Source organism: Coregonus lavaretus (genome assembly GCF_964263955.1).
Source record: "Coregonus lavaretus genome assembly, contig: HAP1_SCAFFOLD_4894, whole genome shotgun sequence".
Lineage (NCBI taxonomy): Eukaryota > Metazoa > Chordata > Actinopteri > Salmoniformes > Salmonidae > Coregonus > Coregonus lavaretus.
In genome coordinates this window covers 20,001-40,469 of record NW_028166425.1, presented here as the reverse complement: position 1 = coordinate 40,469, position 20,469 = coordinate 20,001, and the positions used below count along the sequence as shown (strand labels likewise).

General features: G+C 47.3%; 1 protein-coding gene across 1 annotated transcript in view; it reads left to right on the top strand.

Annotated features, from left to right (window-relative positions):
* Positions 1–486: 486 nt before the first annotated feature.
* Positions 487–20,469, top strand: part of LOC311114742 (puratrophin-1-like) — a 23,132-nt gene continuing 3,149 nt past the window's right edge. Inside the window, exons 1-8 of the mRNA XM_084189978.1 lie at positions 487–1,522; positions 4,479–4,728; positions 7,268–7,357; positions 7,480–7,704; positions 8,766–8,936; positions 13,190–13,370; positions 14,426–14,542; positions 14,756–15,013. Coding sequence (XP_084046104.1) covers positions 507–1,522; positions 4,479–4,728; positions 7,268–7,357; positions 7,480–7,704; positions 8,766–8,936; positions 13,190–13,370; positions 14,426–14,542; positions 14,756–15,013 — 2,308 coding nt within the window. The 5' untranslated portion in view covers positions 487–506. The remainder of the gene's footprint in view (positions 1,523–4,478; positions 4,729–7,267; positions 7,358–7,479; positions 7,705–8,765; positions 8,937–13,189; positions 13,371–14,425; positions 14,543–14,755; positions 15,014–20,469) is intronic.

The window sequence follows — 20,469 nt, the reverse complement described above, 5'->3', positions numbered from 1 at the left end:
TACAGTAGTCTTTCAGTCAGTTCCTTGTCTCCTTTCTAACACGTGTGAAGACCAGGCCCATTGTGGCCTAGAGCCACTGAGCTGTGTTGAGGTAAATAGTACGGGCCGCCTCCCAGACGGTCCTACTAGGTTCACTAACGCACGGGTAGTCTTTGTCTGTGGATTATCTCTCTCCTTCTATCTCTCTCTCTCCTTCTATCTCTCTCTCTCCTTCTATCTCTCTCTCGCTCTCTCTCTCTCTCTCTCTCTCTCTCTCTCTCTCTCTATCTATCTGTTCTCTCCCTCTCTCTTCCTACCCACCTTAGTTTAATACACTGACTGTAATTCTCTCTGGATAAGAGTGTCTGCTAAATGACCAACATGAGAAGTGTAGCAGAAGAATGACTTGTTTTTCCTCCCCTCTCTCTCTCCAGACGTATGAGTTTGGAACATTCAAGACAACTATTGATTAAATTAACTAAATGTCTTCTCTCTCTCTCCAGGCATATGAGTGGGCGTTGGAGGGGATGCGCCACTTGGCCAGCATCAGCATGGAGGACTGCACAGTGCCTGACAAGTGCCAGGGGGTGATCAGCTGTCTGGAGGGGTACCGCCGGCAGCACCCCCCTATCCCCGACCCCTGCTTCCAGGAGATGAAGGAGCTGGCTGGGGAGGTGAAGAGTGAGCAGGGCCTCAAACAGTGGAAGTTCGCCTGGTCCAAGTGCCAGGAGACCAAGCAGATGTTTGAGAAGAAGCTGGAGGCCGCCCTGAGGACGAGGCGAGCCCTGCCCGCGGGAGAGTCACCCGGGTCGGGTACAACAGGTACAGGGAAGGGCAGCGGGGCAGGGGACGCCACCCCCAGACGCTACTCTGACGGTAACAGCCGTGTAGGCAAGGGACACGAGAGGAGCAGCAGTGTTTCATATGTCTGTAGAAAGGCCTTTAGTGGGGTGTGGGGGGGCAGAGAGAGACTCTCCTCCACTTCCAGCTCTGCCTCAGCTCAGTCCGCCTGCAGCCCCAGACAGGAGACCGGAGGAGGGGACAGAGAGGGGCCCTACGGTCTGGAGCACAAGCTCCCCCTCACCCCCCACCACACCCCGCTCCACACCCCCCTCTCCACCCAGCGCCTCACCCGTAGCACTTCCTCCGAGGAGTCGTCCCACCGGGCCCGTATGGAGGCTCAGGGCCGTACCTCCTCCTGCTCCTTCTCCCCCTCCCTGCCCCCCCTGGAGCCAAGCTCCGCCCTTAACCCTGCTCGCCGACCCCCGCTCCGCAAGACCCAGAGCTTCGACTGCCAGAGCCCTGCCCCCGCCACCCCTGACTCCTCCCGCTATGGGACCTGCCAGCGTACGTTGAGCGAGCCAGCGCGGCGCGGGAACACTGGGGTGTTTATTAAAGGCCTGGAGGTCAGTAGTAGGGAGGTGGCCGAACGACCCTACTCCCCCAGAATGACGCCTCCTGGCTGGGCAGCAGGAGAGGCACTGAAGACCCCCCCCAGCAGCACTACCAGTAGTCCGGCACCAGAGCCCCGCGCCAAGGGCAGGTAGGTACCAGTCTAGTCCAGCTACACACACAGGCACGTTGGCCTTGACTGTTAGACAGTACCTTTTGTTGAGTGTGTGTAAAAGGCTCTGTGTGTGGCCGTATGGAGGCTGGGCCTGATGCCGAGAGGCTGTCACCAGAGCGCCAATCACACTCTTCACAGACCCTTACCCCACACAGGGTGGCACAGAACCCCCCTGCACTGGCACACTGGAGGGAGGGAGGGAGGGAGGGAGGGAGGGAGGGAGGGAGGGAGGGAGGGAGGGAGGGAGGGAAGGAGAAGGGAGGGAGGGAGGGAGGGAGGGAGGGAGGGAGGGAGGGAGGGAGGGAAGGAGAAGGGAGGGAGGGAGGGAGGGAGGGAGGGAGGGAGGGAGGGAGGGAAGGAGAAGGGAGGGAGGGAGGGAGGGAGGGAGGGAGGGAGGGAGGGAAGGAAGGAAGGAGAAGGGAGGGAGGGAGGGAGGGAGGGAGGGAGGGAGGGAGGGAGGGAGGGAGGGAAGGAGAAGGGAGGGAGGGAGGGAGGGAGGGAGGGAGGGAGGGAAGGAGAAGGGAGGGAGGGAGGGAGGGAGGGAGGGAAGGAGAAGGGAGGGAGGGAGGGAGGGAGGGAGGGAGGGAGGGAGTGAGGGAGGGAAGGAGAAGGGAGGGAGGGAGGGAGGGAGGGAGGGAGGGAGAGAGATGAACTGAGGGAGGGAAGGAGAAGGAGGGAGAAGCTGAGAGACCCCCAGCATGCTGTTGCCTTTCTTTGTTGCTTTGGTGTTTAGAATCCACTGCTCTTGTGTTGGAGAGTTGCCATAGTCTAGAGAAACCACAACAGTCTATACTCTGAAGAGACCAAAGCAACAAGAAGCAAGACAACAAAGGTTTACTTAGTCCCCTTCATCTTTGAATAGATTTAGTTTGTGCCTGTTGGTGCACAGTGTCTGTGGTGGCTGGGTGTCTGTGGTGGCAGGGTGTCTGTGGTGACTGGGTGTCTGTGGTGGCTGGGTGTCTGTGGTGGCTGGGTGTCTGTGGTGGCAGGGTGTCTGTGGTGGCTGGGTGTCTGTGGTGGCAGGGTGTCTGTGGTGTCTGGGTGTCTGTGGTGTCTGGGTGTCTGTGGTGGCTGGGTGTCTGTGGTGTCTGGGTGTCTGTGGTGTCTGTGGTGTCTGGGTGTCTGTGGTGGCTGGGTGTCTGTGGTGGCTGGGTGGCTGTGGTGTCTGGGTGTCTGTGGTGGCTGGGTGTCTGTGGTGGCTGGGTGTCTGTGGTGTCTGGGTGTCTGTGGTGGCTGGGTGTCTGTGGTGGCTGGGTGTCTGTGGTGGCTGGGTGTCTGTGGTGGCTGGGTGTCTGTGGTGGCTGGGTGTCTGTGGTGTCTGGTGTCTGTGGTGGCTGGGTGTCTGTGGTGGCTGGGTGTCTGTGGTGGCAGGGTGTCTGTGGTGGCTGGGTGTCTGTGGTGGCTGGGTGTCTGTGGTGTCTGTGGTGGATGGGTGTCTGTGGTGGCTGGGTGTCTGTGGTGTCTGTGGTGGCTGGGTGTCTGTGGTGGCTGGGTGTCTGTGGTGTCTGGGTGTCTGTGGTGGCTGACCCCATATTTTTTTTATTTTTTTATTTTATTCCCCCTTTATTTAACCAGGTAAGCCAGTTGAGAACAAGTTCTCATTTACAACTGTGACCTGGCCAAGATAAAGCAAAGCAGTGTGATAAAAACAACAACACAGAGATACATATGGGGTAAAACAAAACATAAAGTCAAAAATACAACAGAAAATATATATACAGTGTGTTCAAATGTAGTAAGTTATGGAGGTAAGGCAATAAATAGGCCATAGTGCAAAATAGTTACAATTTAGTATTAACACTGGAATGATAGATGTGCAAGAGATGATGTGCAAATAGAGATACTGGGGTGCAAATGAGCAAAATAAATAACAATATGGTAGTGGGCTAATTTCAGATGGGCTGGGGACTGAGGACCACACTGGACAGTTTAACACTCCTCTCCTCCTCTCTCTCCCTCCACAGTAAACTGACCAGTCTAACAGTCCTCTCTCTCCCTCCACAGTAAACTGACCAGTCTAACAGTCCTCTCTCTCCCTCCACAGTAAACTGACCAGTCTAACAGTCCTCTCTCTCCCTCCACAGTAAACTGACCAGTCTAACAGTCCTCTCTCTCCCTCCACAGTAAACTGACCAGTCTAACAGTCCTCTCTCTCCCTCCACAGTAAACTGACCAGTCTTAACAGTCCTCTCTCTCCCTCCACAGTAAACTGACCAGTCTAACAGTCCTCTCTCTCCCTCCACAGTAAACTGACCAGTCTAACAGTCCTCTCTCTCCCTCCACAGTAAACTGACCAGTCTTAACAGTCCTCTCTCTCCCTCCACAGTAAACTGACCAGTCTAACAGTCCTCTCTCTCCCTCCACAGTAAACTGACCAGTCTTAACAGTCCTCTCTCTCCCTCCACAGTAAACTGACCAGTCTTAACAGTCCTCTCTCTCCCTCCACAGTAAACTGACCAGTCTAACAGTCCTCTCTCTCCCTCCACAGTAAACTGACCAGTCTTAACAGTCCTCTCTCTCCCTCCACAGTAAACTGACCAGTCTAACAGTCCTCTCTCCCTCTACAGTAAACTGACCAGTCTAACAGTCCTCTCTCTCCCTCCACAGTAAACTGACCAGTCTAACAGTCCTCTCTCTCCCTCCACAGTAAACTGACCAGTCTTAACAGTCCTCTCTCTCCCTCCACAGTAAACTGACCAGTCTAACAGTCCTCTCTCTCCCTCCACAGTAAACTGACCAGTCTTAACAGTCCTCTCTCTCCCTCCACAGTAAACTGACCAGTCTTAACAGTCCTCTCTCTCCCTCCACAGTAAACTGACCAGTCTTAACAGTCCTCTCTCTCCCTCCACAGTAAACTGACTAGTCTAACAGTCCTCTCTCTCCCTCCACAGTAAACTGACCAGTCTTAACAGTCCTCTCTCTCCCTCCACAGTAAACTGCGTCACATCGTGGATGAGATGGTGACCACGGAGAGAGATTACGTGCGTTCCCTCCGCTACATCATCGAGCACTACTTCCCTGAGATGGAGAGAGGAGACCTCCCGCAGGACCTCAGGGGAAAACGGAGCGTCATCTTTGGGAACCTGGAGAAACTAATGGACTTCCACAGCCAGTACTTCCTCAAGGAGTTAGAGAGCTGCTGTAATCACCCTCTGAGGGTGTCACACTGCTTCCTACGACACGTAAGAGATTTCATACCTCTAATGGCTTGTTTCAATATACCTAGAGGTATCATTAATACTACAATCACCTATTACGAGTCTCACACTGCTTCCTACCACACGTAAGAGACTTCATACCTCTTACTCTGTAGCCTAATGACAGTATGTTCCTCAAACAGTAGAGGATATCCACTTCTGTTACAGCCGAATGACAATGTGTTACTGAGGTAACATGACTGGTGATTAGAGTTCAACTTTGTCCTGAGGGAGGCGCTTTTACCTTCAACTACCAACCCAGCTGTGAAAATACTGAACTCTACTCTACCTGCAGCCCCTAATCTCTCTAGCTGGTTCCATGTTGTCACAACCATACAGTGGGGAAAAAAAGTATTTAGTCAGCCACCAATTGTGCAAGTTCTCCCACTTAAAAAGATGAGAGAGGCCTGTAATTTTCATCATAGGTACACGTCAACTATGACAGACAAATTGAGGAAAAAAAATCCAGAAAATCCCATTGTAGGATTTTTAATGAATTTATTTGCAAATTATGGTGGAAAATAAGTATTTGGTCACCTACAAACAAGCAAGATTTCTGGCTCTCACAGACCTGTAACTTCTTCTTTCAGAGGCTCCTCTGTCCTCCACTCGTTACCTGTATTAATGGCACCTGTTTGAACTTGTTATCAGTATAAAATACACCTGTCCACAACCTCAAACAGTCACACTCCAAACTTCACAATGGCCAAGACCAAAGAGCTGTCAAAGGACACCAAAAACAAAATTGTAGACCTGCACCAGGCTGGGAAGACTGAATCTGCAATAGGTAAGCAGCTTGGTTTGAAGAAATCAACTGTGGGAGCAATTATTAGGAAATGGAAGACATACAAGACCACTGATAATCTCCCTCGATCTGGGGCTCCACGCAAGATCTCACCCCGTGGGGTCAAAATGATCACAAGAACGGTGAGCAAAAATCCCAGAACCACACGGGGGGACCTAGTGAATGACCTGCAGAGAGCTGGGACCAAAGTAACAAAGCCTACCATCAGTAACACACTACGCCGCCAGGGACTCAAATCCTGCAGTGCGAGACGTGTCCCCCTGCTTAAGCCAGTACATGTCCAGGCCCGTCTGAAGTGCATTTGGATGATCCAGAAGAGGATTGGGAGAATGTCATATGGTCAGATGAAACCAAAATATAACTTTTTGGTAAAAACTCAACTCGTCATGTTTGGAGGACAAAGAATGCTGAGTTGCATCCAAAGAACACCATACCTACTGTGAAGCATGGGGTTGGAAACATCATGCTTTGGGGCTGTTTTTCTGCAAAGGGACCAGGACGACTGATCCGTGTAAAGGAAAGAATGAATGGGGCCATGTATCGTGAGATTTTGAGTGAAACCCTCCTTCCATCAGCAAGGGCATTGAAGATGAAACGTGGCTGGGTCTTTCAGCATGACAATGATCCCAAACACACCGCCCGGGCAACGAAGGAGTGGCTTCGTAAGAAGCATTTCAAGGTCCTGGAGTGGCCTAGCCAGTCTCCAGATCTCAACCCCATAGAAAATCTTTGGAGGGAGTTGAAAGTCTGTGTTGCCCAGCGACAGCCCCAAAACATCACTGCTCTAGAGGAGATCTGCATGGAGGAATGGGCCAAAATACCAGCAACAGTGTGTGAAAACCTTGTGAAGACTTACAGAAAACGTTTGACCTGTGTCATTGCCAACAAAGGGTATATAACAAAGTATTGAGAAACTTTTGTTATTGACCAAATACTTATTTTCCACCATCATATGCCAATAAATTCATTAAAAATCCTACAATGTGATTTTCTGGAATTTTTTTTCTCATTTTGTCTGTCATAGTTGACGTGTACCTATGATGAAAATTACAGGCCTCTCTCATCTTTTTAAGTGGGAGAACTTGCACAATTGGTGGCTGACTAAATATTTTTTTTCCCCACTGTATCTCCCTCACACGCTCTCTCTCTCTCTCTCTCTCTCTCTCTTTCTCTCTCTCTCTCTCTGTCTCTCTCTCTCTCTCTCTCTCTCTCTCTCTCTGTCTCTCTCTCTCTCTCTCCCTTCATAACTGTGGTCGTTCTCAGACCCCTTGGTTTGATTTAAACATCCTGATTTTCCACCCTTCAAACAGCAGCTGAAGAATAGGCCTCTATCCCAGGCTTATAACAGGGAGACTTAAGGATGCGTCCCAAATGGCACCCTATATTCCCTATGTAGTGCACTTCTTTTGACCAGAGCCTTATGGGCATTGGTCAAATTAGTGCACTAAATAGGGAATAGAGTGTCATTTGGGATGCACCCAAAGTGGACACATTCGTCCTGGCTATAAAAGTCTGGGAGAGATACTGCACTCTGGATGAATATAAAAAGCAACCAAGCAATTTGACGTATCGCCAGAATTCTCGCCGAATAAAAACCCGAACTGGTGGAGAAATGGAAAGTCCACGTTTCCTGTTGGTACAGGGCATGTTTACAGAACAAGAGGGTTTTCTGTTTTCTCTCAGTAGAATGATTTGTTTTGTTCCCCATGTAATCCACAGCAGGACGCGTTTGGCCTGTACGCTCTGTACAGTAAGAACAAGCCCAGGTCTGATACGCTGTTGGCCAGCCACGGAAACAGCTTCTTCAGGGTGAGGAAGGAACACACGAACATACAAACATGTGCTATGCTTCAGACCTTACAGACAACTAGCTGTGGCTTTTTGCACCTAACTGTCTACCTGTATAACCTTTGACCTCTAACCTCTTTTAGAACAAGCAGCTGGAGCTGGGAGATAAGATGGACCTGGCCTCCTACCTGTTAAAGCCCATCCAGAGAATGTCTAAATACGCTCTACTCCTGAAGGACCTGATCAAGGAGGTGAGCGAGGCACAGGAGACAGAGCTGGCCTACCTTCAGGCCGCTGCAGAGATGGTCAAGTTCCAGCTGCGTCACGGCAACGACCTGCTCGCCATGGACGCCATCCGAGACTGTGACGTGAGTGACACCTTCAGCCTGAGAGATATCATGTCTTCTTTGACCCTCACAGAAAACACAGGGGCACAAGTTATGGTACAACAGTGGAGGCTGCTGAGGGGAGGACGGCTCATAATAATGCCTGGAACGGAGCGAATGGAATGGCATCATGGAAACCATGGAAACCATGTGTTGGATGTATTTGATACCATTCCACTTATTCCACTCCAGCCATTACCACGAGCCCATCCTTATTCCACTCCAGCCATTACCACGAGCCCATCCTTATTCCACTCCAGCCATTACCACGAGCCCATCCTTATTCCACTCCAGCCATTACCACGAGCCCATCCTTATTCCACTCCAGCCATTACCACGAGCCCATCCTTATTCCACTCCAGCCATTACCACGAGCCCATCCTTATTCCACTCCAGCCATTACCACGAGCCCATCCTTATTCCACTCCAGCCATTACCACGAGCCCATCCTTATTCCACTCCAGCCATTACCACGAGCCCATCCTTATTCCACTCCAGCCATTACCACGAGCCCATCCTTATTCCACTCCAGCCATTACCACGAGCCCATCCTTATTCCACTCCAGCCATTACCACGAGCCCATCCTTATTCCACTCCAGCCATTACCACGAGCCCATCCTTATTCCACTCCAGCCATTACCACGAGCCCATCCTTATTCCACTCCAGCCATTACCACGAGCCCATCCTTATTCCACTCCAGCCATTACCACGAGCCCATCCTTATTCCACTCCAGCCATTACCACGAGCCCGTCCTCATTCCACTCCAGCCATTACCACGAGCCAGTCCTCCCCAATTAAGGTGGCACCAACCTCCTGTGTGGTACAAGTTATGGTACAATGATAATATGACAAACTCTCGGTGTCAAGTGGGGATTGTAAAATACCACAGTGATACGGTTTTAGACTTGCTTTAGCAGCCAGGACTTTCACTTCCTCGTGTTCAGAAACAGCAGCGGCGTGAGGAACGAGACTTGGGAGGATGGCAACGTGCAACGTGAACTCTTGTATACTGAGCCTGTCTCTTCTCTTCTCCTCCCCAGGTGAATCTGAAGGAGCAGGGTCAGTTGGTCAGACAGGATGAGTTCTGGATCTGGTACGGCAGGAAGAAGTGTCAGCGCCATGTGTTCCTGTTTGAAGACCTGGTGCTGTTCAGTAAACCCAAACGCATCGAAGGAGGACTGGACGTTTACATCTACAAACACTCCTTTAAGGTAGGGCCCTCCATATCTACAAACCCTCCTTTAAGGTAGGGCCCTCCATATCTACAAACACTCCTTTAAGGTAGAGCCCTCCATATCTACAAACCCTCCTTTAAGGTAGGGCCCTCCATATCTACAAACCCTCCTTTAAGGTAGGGCCCTCCATATCTACAAACACTCCTTTAAGGTAGGGCCCTCCATATCTACAAACCCTCCTTTAAGGTAGGGCCCTCCATAGCTACAAACCCTCCTTTAAGGTAGGGCCCTCCATATCTACAAACACTCCTTTAAGGTAGGGCCCTCCATATCTACAAACCCTCCTTTAAGGTAGGGCCCTCCATATCTACAAACCCTCCTTTAAGGTAGGGCCCTCCATATCTACAAACACTCCTTTAAGGTAGGGCCCTCCATATCTACAAACCCTCCTTTAAGGTAGGGCCCTCCATATCTACAAACCCTCCTTTAAGGTAGGGCCCTCCATATCTACAAACCCTCCTTTAAGGTAGGGCCCTCCATATCTACAAACACTCCTTTAAGGTAGGGCCCTCCATATCTACAAACCCTCCTTTAAGGTAGGGCCCTCCATATCTACAAACCCTCCTTTAAGGTAGGGCCCTCCATATCTACAAACCCTCCTTTAAGGTAGGGCCCTCCATATCTACAAACACTCCTTTAAGGTAGGGCCCTCCATATCTACAAACCCTCCTTTAAGGTAGGGCCCTCCATATCTACAAACCCTCCTTTAAGGTAGGGCCCTCCATATCTACAAACCCTCCTTTAAGGTAGGGCCCTCCATATCTACAAACCCTCCTTTAAGGTAGGGCCCTCCATATCTACAAACACTCCTTTAAGGTAGGGCCCTCCATATCTACAAACCCTCCTTTAAGGTTGGGCCCTCCATATCTACAAACCCTCCTTTAAGGTAGGGCCCTCCATATCTACAAACCCTCCTTTAAGGTAGGGCCCTCCATATCTACAAACACTCCTTTAAGGTAGGGCCCTCCATATCTACAAACCCTCCTTTAAGGTTGGGCCCTCCATATCTACAAACCCTCCTTTAAGGTAGGGCCCTCCATATCTACAAACCCTCCTTTAAGGTAGGGCCCTCCATATCTACAAACACTCCTTTAAGGTAGGGCCCTCCATATCTACAAACCCTCCTTTAAGGTTGGGCCCTCCATATCTACAAACCCTCCTTTAAGGTAGGGCCCTCCATATCTACAAACCCTCCTTTAAGGTAGGGCCCTCCATATCTACAAACCCTCCTTTAAGGTAGGGCCCTCCATATCTACAAACCCTCCTTTAAGGTAGGGCCCTCCATATCTACAAACACTCCTTTAAGGTAGGGCCCTCCATATCTACAAACCCTCCTTTAAGGTTGGGCCCTCCATATCTACAAACCCTCCTTTAAGGTAGGGCCCTCCATATCTACAAACCCTCCTTTAAGGTAGGGCCCTCCATATCTACAAACACTCCTTTAAGGTAGGGCCCTCCATATCTACAAACCCTCCTTTAAGGTTGGGCCCTCCATATCTACAAACCCTCCTTTAAGGTAGGGCCCTCCATATCTACAAACCCTCCTTTAAGGTAGGGCCCTCCATATCTACAAACACTCCTTTAAGGTAGGGCCCTCCATATCTACAAACCCTCCTTTAAGGTAGGGCCCTCCATATCTACAAACCCTCCTTTAAGGTAGGGCCCTCCATATCTACAAACCCTCCTTTAAGGTAGGGCCCTCCATATCTACAAACACTCCTTTAAGGTAGGGCCCTCCATATCTACAAACCCTCCTTTAAGGTAGGGCCCTCCATATCTACAAACCCTCCTTTAAGGTTGGGCCCTCCATATCTACAAACCCTCCTTTAAGGTAGGGCCCTCCATATCTACAAACACTCCTTTAAGGTAGGGCCCTCCATATCTACAAACCCTCCTTTAAGGTAGGGCCCTCCATATCTACAAACCCTCCTTTAAGGTAGGGCCCTCCATATCTACAAACACTCCTTTAAGGTCTCCTATAAACATTATTTTCAGTTGGTGTTGCACCAAAACAGAATAAGCACGGTGAGATACTGTGGTCAGTTGTAGTGGTGACAGGGATGTGGTTATACTGTGGTCAGTTGTAGTGGTGACAGGGATGTGGTTATACTGTGGTCAGTTGTAGTGGTGACAGGGATGTGGTTATACTGTGGTCAGTTGTAGTGGTGACAGGGATGTGGTTATACTGTGGTCAGTTGTAGTGGTGACAGGGATGTGGTTATACTGTGGTCAGTTGTAGTGGTGACAGGGATGTGGTTATACTGTGGTCAGTTGTAGTAGTGACAGGGATGTGGTTATACTGTGGTCAGTTGTAGTGGTGACAGGGATGTGGTTATACTGTGGTCAGTTGTAGTGGTGACAGGGATGTGGTTATACTGTGGTCAGTTGTAGTGGTGACAGAGATGTGGTTATACTGTGGTCAGTTGTAGTGGTGACAGGGATGTGGTTATACTGTGGTCAGTTGTAGTGGTGACAGGGATGTGGTTATACTGTGGTCAGTTGTAGTGGTGACAGGGATGTGGTTATACTGTGGTCAGTTGTAGTGGTGACAGGGATGTGGTTATACTGTGGTCAGTTGTAGTGGTGACAGGGATGTGGTTATACTGTGGTCAGTTGTAGTGGTGACAGGGATGTGGTTATACTGTGGTCAGTTGTAGTGGTGACAGGGATGTGGTTATACTGTGGTCAGTTGTAGTGGTGACAGGGATGTGGTTATACTGTGGTCAGTTGTAGTGGTGACAGGGATGTGTTTATACTGTGGTCAGTTGTAGTGGTGACAGGGATGTGGTTATACTGTGGTCAGGTGAAGTGGTGACAGGGATGTGGTTATACTGTGGTCAGTTGTAGTGGTGACAGGGATGTGGTTATACTGTGGTCAGTTGTAGTGGTGACAGGGATGTGGTTATACTGTGGTCAGTTGTAGTGGTGACAGGGATGTGGTTATACTGTGGTCAGTTGTAGTGGTGACAGGGATGTGGTTATACTGTGGTCAGTTGTAGTGGTGACAGGGATGTGGTTATACTGTGGTCAGTTGTAGTGGTGACAGGGATGTGGTTATACTGTGGTCAGTTGTAGTGGTGACAGGGATGTGGTTATACTGTGGTCAGTTGTAGTGGTGACAGGGATGTGGTTATACTGTGGTCAGTTGTAGTGGTGACAGGGATGTGGTTATACTGTGGTCAGTTGTAGTGGTGACAGGGATGTGGTTATACTGTGGTCAGTTATAGTGGTGACAGGGATGTGGTTATACTGTGGTCAGTTGTAGTGGTGACAGGGATGTGGTTATACTGTGGTCAGTTGTAGTGGTGACAGGGATGTGGTTATACTGTGGTCAGTTGTAGTGGTGACAGGGATGTGTTTATACTGTGGTCAGTTGTAGTGGTGACAGGGATGTGGTTATACTGTGGTCAGGTGAAGTGGTGACAGGGATGTGGTTATACTGTGGTCAGTTGTAGTGGTGACAGGGATGTGGTTATACTGTGGTCAGTTGTAGTGGTGACAGGGATGTGGTTATACTGTGGTCAGTTGTAGTGGTGACAGGGATGTGGTTATACTGTGGTCAGTTGTAGTGGTGACAGGGATGTGGTTATACTGTGGTCAGTTGTAGTGGTGACAGGGATGTGGTTATACTGTGGTCAGTTGTAGTGGTGACAGGGATGTGGTTATACTGTGGTCAGTTGTAGTGGTGACAGGGATGTGGTTATACTGTGGTCAGTTGTAGTGGTGACAGGGATGTGGTTATACTGTGGTCAGTTGTAGTAGTGACAGGGATGTGGTTATACTGTGGTCAGTTGTAGTGGTGACAGGGATGTGGTTATACTGTGGTCAGTTGTAGTGGTGACAGGGATGTGGTTATACTGTGGTCAGTTGTAGTGGTGACAGGGATGTGGTTATACTGTGGTCAGTTGTAGTGGTGACAGGGATGTGGTTATACTGTGGTCAGTTGTAGTGGTGACAGGGATGTGGTTATACTGTGGTCAGTTGTAGTGGTGACAGGGATGTGGTTATACTGTGGTCAGTTGTAGTGGTGACAGGGATGTGGTTATACTGTGGTCAGTTGTAGTGGTGACAGGGATGTGGTTATACTGTGGTCAGTTGTAGTGGTGACAGGGATGTGGTTCCCCTTTAGTTTTTACAATGTAGAGATGTGATAAGCAAAAACTTAGAATCTTGGAAAAAATAGAATGTTATTTTGCTGGGAATCGCGTCATCTCCCTCCCTCCTTCCAGACGGCGGATGTGGGGATGACCGAGATGTCTGGGGACAACGGTCTTCGTTTCGAGGTGTGGTTCAGACGCAGGACCAGTAAGAACCAGACGTACGTTCTGCAGGCCTCCAACACAGACATCAAACATGCCTGGACCTCCAACATCGCACGTATCCTCTGGCAGCAGGCTACACGGAATAAAGGTAGGGAGGGAGGGGGGGAGGGAGGGAGGGAGGGAGGGAGGGAGGGAGGGAGGGGGGAGGGAGAGAGGGGGGGAGGGAGAGAGAGAGAGAGGGACCGCCCACCCATGGCAATAAAACCCTTAAATTGAATTGAGAGAGAGAATACCAAGAGCATAACAGTGGATAAAAGTTTTATCTGTGTCTGTCTGGGTTGGCTCAGTGTGGTTAATTCATCTCTGTGTTACTATCTGTGTCTGTCTGGGTTGGCTCAGTGTGGTTAATTCATCTCTGTGTTACTATCGACTGTCTGTCTGGGTTGGCTCAGTGTGGTTAATTAATCTTTGTGTTACTATCTGTGTCTGTCTGGGTTGGCTCAGTGTGGTTAATTCATCTTTGTGTTACTATCGACTGTCTGTCTGGGTTGGCTCAGTGTGTTTAATTCATATTTGTATCTATCTGGGTCTGTCTGGGTTGGCTCAGTGTGGTTAATTCATATTTGTATCTATCTGGGTCTGTCTGGGTTGGCTCAGTGTGGTTAATTCATCTTTGTATCTATCTGGGTCTGTCTGGGTTGGCTCAGTGTGGTTAATTCATCTTTGTATCTATCTGGGTCTGTCTGGGTTGGCTCAGTGTGTTTAATTCATCTTTGTATCTATCTGGGTCTGTCTGGGTTGGCTCAGTGTGGTTAATTCATCTTTGTATCTATCTGTGTCTGTCTGGGTTGGCTCAGTGTGGTTAATTCATCTCTGTGTTACTATCGACTGTCTGTCTGGGTTGGCTCAGTGTGGTTAATTAATCTTTGTGTTACTATCTGTGTCTGTCTGGGTTGGCTCAGTGTGGTTAATTCATCTTTGTGTTACTATCTGTGTCTGTCTGGGTTGGCTCAGTGTGGTTAATTCATCTCTGTGTTACTATCTGTGTCTGTCTGGGTTGGCTCAGTGTGGTTAATTCATCTCTGTGTTACTATCTGTGTCTGTCTGGGTTGGCTCAGTGTGGTTAATTCATCTCTGTGTTACTATCTGTGTCTGTCTGGGTTGGCTCAGTGTGGTTAATTCATCTCTGTGTTGTGTGTTCAGAGATCCGTAACCAGGAGCTGGTTTCCATGGGAGTGGGTAACAAGCCGTTCCTGGACATTAAACCCAGTGATTCTGCCATCAACGACAGGGCTATAGACTACATCATGAAGGGACGAGGTAACCACCAAACTAAACCACGCTCTGGGACCAGGATGTTACTGCACACAGCTTGTGTTAAGGCCACACTTAAACATTCTTAGTTCTCAGTTATAGGAGTGATGAAACTACCGCATCATTTTCAGTATAATTTAGGATGAGTTTTGACGTTCATTACAACAAAGCTGTCCCTGAATATATGACTAACCCGTCATGTCCTCTCCCGTCTCCCAGGTGCCAGAACGCGAGCCTCCATTGCTGTGTCCCTGTTCGATCACTCCAACCCCTTCAAACGTACAGCGTCGAGTAGCGGGGGGTCTGGCGGCGGGGCCCCTGCTGCGTCGGGCTCCTGCACTCTCCTGGGGCCCCTCAACCTGCACATGTACAGCAGCCAGAGCCAGGCCCTGCTGCCCGGGGGGGAGAGGCCCTTCATCAGCCCATGTATAGAGGAAGAGGAGTTGGAGCACGAGACCAGCAGCCAGCCCTCCATGAGTACATACTATATAGATCATCCCTCCACGAGTACATACTGTATAGATCATCCCTCCACGAGTACATACTGTATAGATCATCCCTCCATGAGTACATACTATATAGATCATCCCTCCATGAGTACATACTATATAGATCATCCCTCCATGAGTACATACTGTATAGATCAGCCCTCCATGAGTACATACTATATAGATCATCCCTCCATGAGTACATACTATATAGATCATCCCGCCATGAGTACATACTGTATAGATCATCCCTCCATGACTACATACTGTATAGATCATCCCTCCATGACTACATACTGTATAGATCACCCCTCCATGAGTACATACTGTATAGATCATCCCTCCATGAGTACATACTGTATAGATCATCCCTCCATGAGTACATACTGTATAGATCATCCCTCCATGACTACATACTGTATAGATCATCCCTCCATGAGTACATACTGTATAGATCATCCCTCCATGAGTACATACTGTATAGATCATCCCTCCATGACTACATACTGTATAGATCATCCCTCCAAGAGTACATACTGTATAGATCAGCCCTCCATGAGTACATACTGTATAGATCAGCCCTCCATGACTACATACTGTATAGATCATCCCTCCATGAGTACATACTGTATAGATCATCCCTCCATGAGTACATACTGTATAGATCAGCCCTCCATGAGTACATACTGTATAGATCAGCCCTCCATGAGTACATACTGTATAGATCATCCCTCCATGAGTACATACTGTATAGATCAGCCCTCCATGACTACATACTGTATAGATCATCCCTCCATGACTACATACTGTATAGATCATCCCTCCATGAGGACATACTGTATAGATCATCCCTCCATGAGTACATACTATATAGATCAGATCATCCCTCCATGACTACATACTGTATAGATCAGCCCTCCATGAGTACATACTGTATAGATCAGCCCTCCATGACTACATACTGTATAGATCAGCCCTCCATGAGTACATACTGTATAGATCATCCCTCCATGAGTACATACTGTATAGATCAGCCCTCCATGACTACATACTGTATTGATCATCCCTCCATGACTACATACTGTATAGATCATCCCTCAATGAGGACATACTGTATAGATCATCCCTCCATGAGTACATACTATATAGATCAGATCATCCCTCCATGACTACATACTGTATAGATCATCCCTCCATGAGGACATACTGTATAGATCATCCCTCCATGAGTACATACTATATAGATCAGATCATCCCTCCATGACTACATACTGTATAGATCATCCCTCCATGAGGACATACTGTATAGATCAGATCATCCCTCCATGACTACATACTGTATAGATCATCCCTCCATGAGTACATACTATATAGATCATCCCTCCATGACTACATACTGTATAGATCATCCCTCCATGACTACATACTGTATAGATCATCCCTCCATGAGGACATACTGTATAGATCATCCCTCCATGAGTACATACTATATAGATCAGATCATCCCTCCATGACTACATACTGTATAGATCATCCCTCCATGAGGACATACTGTATAGATCAGATCATCCCTCCATGACTACATACTGTATAGATCATCCCTCCATGAGGACATACTGTATAGATCAGATCATCCCTCCATGACTACATACTGTATAGATCATCCCTCCATGAGTACATACTATATAGATCAGATCATCCCTCCATGACTACATACTGTATAGATCATCCCTCCATGAGGACATACTGTATAGATCAGATCATCCCTCCATGACTACATACTGTATAGATCATCCCTCCATGAGGACATACTGTATAGATCATCCCTCCATGACTACATACTGTATAGATCAGATCATCCCTCCATGAGTACATACTGTATAGATCATCCCTCCATGAGTACATACTGTATAGATCATCCCTCCATGAGTACATACTGTATAGATCAGCCCTCCATGAGTACATACTATATAGATCATCCCTCCATGACTACATACTGTATAGATCAGCCCTCCATGACTACATACTGTATAGATCAGATCATCCCTCCATGAGTACATACTGTATAGATCATCCCTCCATGAGTACATACTGTATAGATCAGCCCTCCATGACTACATACTGTATAGATCATCCCTCCATGACTACATACTGTATAGATCAGCCCTCCATGACTACATACTGTATAGATCAGATCATCCCTCCATGACTACATACTGTATAGATCATCCCTCCATGAGTACATACTGTATAGATCATCCATCCATGACTACATACTGTATAGATCATCCCTCCATGACTACATACTGTATAGATCAGATCATCCCTCCATTAGTACATACTGTATAGATCATCCCTCCATGACTACATACTGTATAGATCAGCCCTCCATGAGTACATACTGTATAGATCAGATCATCCCTCCATGACTACATACTGTATAGATCATCCCTCCATGACTACATACTGTATAGATCAGCCCTCCATGAGTACATACTGTATAGATCAGATCATCCCTCCATGACTACATACTGTATAGATCATCCCTCCATGACTACATACTGTATAGATCATCCCTCCATGAGTACATACTGTATAGATCAGATCATCCCTCCATGACTACATACTGTATAGATCAGATCATCCCTCAATGACTACATACTGTTTAGATCATCCCTCCATGACTACATACTGTATAGATCATCCCTCCATGAGTACATACTGTATAGATCAGATCATCCCTCCATGACTACATACTGTATAGATCAGATCATCCCTCAATGACTACATACTGTATAGATCAGCCCTCCATGAGTACATAATAATATAATAATAAGCCATTTAGCAGACGCTTTTATCCAAAGCGACTTACAGTCATGTGTGCATACATTTTTATGTATGGGTGGTCCCGGGGATCGAACCCTCTACCCTGGCATTACAAGCGCTGTGCTCTACCAATTGAGCTACAGAGGACCATATATATAGTATATATAGTATACATACTATACAGATCATCCCTCCATGACAACATACTGTATAGACCATCCCTCCATGACTACATACTGTATAGATCATCCCTCCATGAGTACATACTGTATAGATCAGATCATCCCTTCATGACTACATACTGTATAGATCAGACCATCCCTCCATGACTTCATACTGTATAGATCATCCCTCCATGACTACATACTGTATAGATCATCCCTCCATGAGTACATACTGTATAGATCATCCCTCCATGACTACATACTGTATAGATCATCCCTCCATGACTACATACTGTATAGATCAGACCATCCCTCCAGTACTACACGGCCTGTCTCAGGACAGTATATCAGGGTAGTACTACACAGCCTGTCTCAGGACAGTATATCAGGGTAGTACTACACAGCCTGTCTCAGGACAGTATATCAGGGTAGTACTACACAGCCTGTCTCAGGACAGTATATCAGGGTAGTACTACACAGCCTGTCTCAGGACAGTATATCAGGGTAGTACTACACAGCCTGTCTCAGGACAGTATATCAGTGTAGTACTACACAGCCTGTCTCAGGACAGTATATCAGGGTAGTACTACACAGCCTGTCTCAGGACAGTATATCAGGGTAGTACTACACAGCCTGTCTCAGGACAGTATATCAGGGTAGTACTACACAGCCTGTCTCAGGACAGTATATCAGGGTAGTACTACACAGCCTGTCTCAGGACAGTATATCAGGGTAGTACTACACAGCCTGTCTCAGGACAGTATATCAGGGTAGTACTACACAGCCTGTCTCAGGACAGTATATCAGGGTAGCCTGTCTCAGGACAGTATATCAGGGAAGTACTACACAGCCTGTCTCAGGACAGTATATCAGGGTAGTACTACACAGCCTGTCTCAGGACAGTATATCAGGGTAGTACTACACAGCCTGTCTCAGGACAGTATATCAGGGTAGTACTACACAGCCTGTCTCAGGACAGTATATCAGGGTAGTACTACACAGCCTGTCTCAGGACAGTATATCAGGGTAGTACTACACAGCCTGTCTCAGGACAGTATATCAGGGTAGTACTACACAGCCTGTCTCAGGACAGTATATCAGGGTAGTACTACACAGCCTGTCTCAGGACAGTATATCAGGGTAGTACTACACTAGCAGCTTAGATCATCAAGAAAGGTCACAACTGTCCCTCAATCGCATGGTACTGTTTTTTTTATTGGTCCATCCACCACGCCCCCTCTTCGGAGGACAAAATAACTTTGTTTTGACAGCTTTTTATTTTCTTGTTGCATGTACATTCTACACACATTTTACATACATGGCATTTTTTTTTCACAGTAGTTACATAACAAGAATATAGTTATTTGATATACACTACCAGTCAAAAGTTTGGACACACCTACTCATTCAAGGGTTTTTCTTTATTTTTGCTATTTTTTACATTGTAGAATAATAGTGAAGACAACAAAACTATGATATAACACATATGGAATCATGTAGTAACCAAAACAGTGTTAAACAAATCAAAATATATTTTATATTTGAGATTCTTCAAATAGCCAAGAGTGTGCAAAGCTGTCATCAAGGCAAAGGGTGGCTATTTGAAGAATCGTAAATATAACATATAATTTGATTTGTTTAACACTTTTTTGGTTACTACATGATTCCATATGTGTTATTTCATAGTTTTGATGTCTTCACTATTATTCTACAATGTAGAAAATAGTAAAAATAAAGAAAAACCCTTAGAGTAGGTGTGTCCAAGCTTTTGACTGGTACTGTACATATCTGGATAGACAGTACTTAAACACATACGGTATACATTATATATCTTGTTTTCAGTCATAACTATTATAGAACATGAGCTTTTAAACCCCACCCCTCAGCTACTCTCTGTCCATCCCACCTATCTTCTTAACCCCACCCCTCAGCTACTCTGTCCATCCCACTGTTAATTATTTAACAAACTATTTTAGTGTCTCTGTGCGTCTCCCAAAAGGTTGTAAGTCTTTTGGGATTTAAGTAACGGCCAGAGTCCCGGTCTGCATAGTCAGAGATATTTATTCATTGAGAATTCTGCCATCACAATTTCAGAGTCCATCTTTTATACTCATACGTCATACAAAAAGAAATCCCTTCCCTCTGTAGGCGGGCTGTAGTTTTCCACTCTAAAACTGCTCTACTGACCTTCAGTTCACACACACATATACACACATGCATACACACATACATACACACACACACACACACACATCCTACTCCCTGCTTTACTCAGTTATTGCCGTTCTCACAATATTCTGCACCATGTTTTCATAACAGTTTCTCCCCTCCCTAAATTGGGAGGCCTCTTTATCTTAGTTTCCCAGTTGTCTGTAGCCAGTTCTCCTTGTCCTTTGTTGTCTGGTCTAACTCTTACTCACATTGCTAAATAGTAGCACAATGTCATAATCTTTAC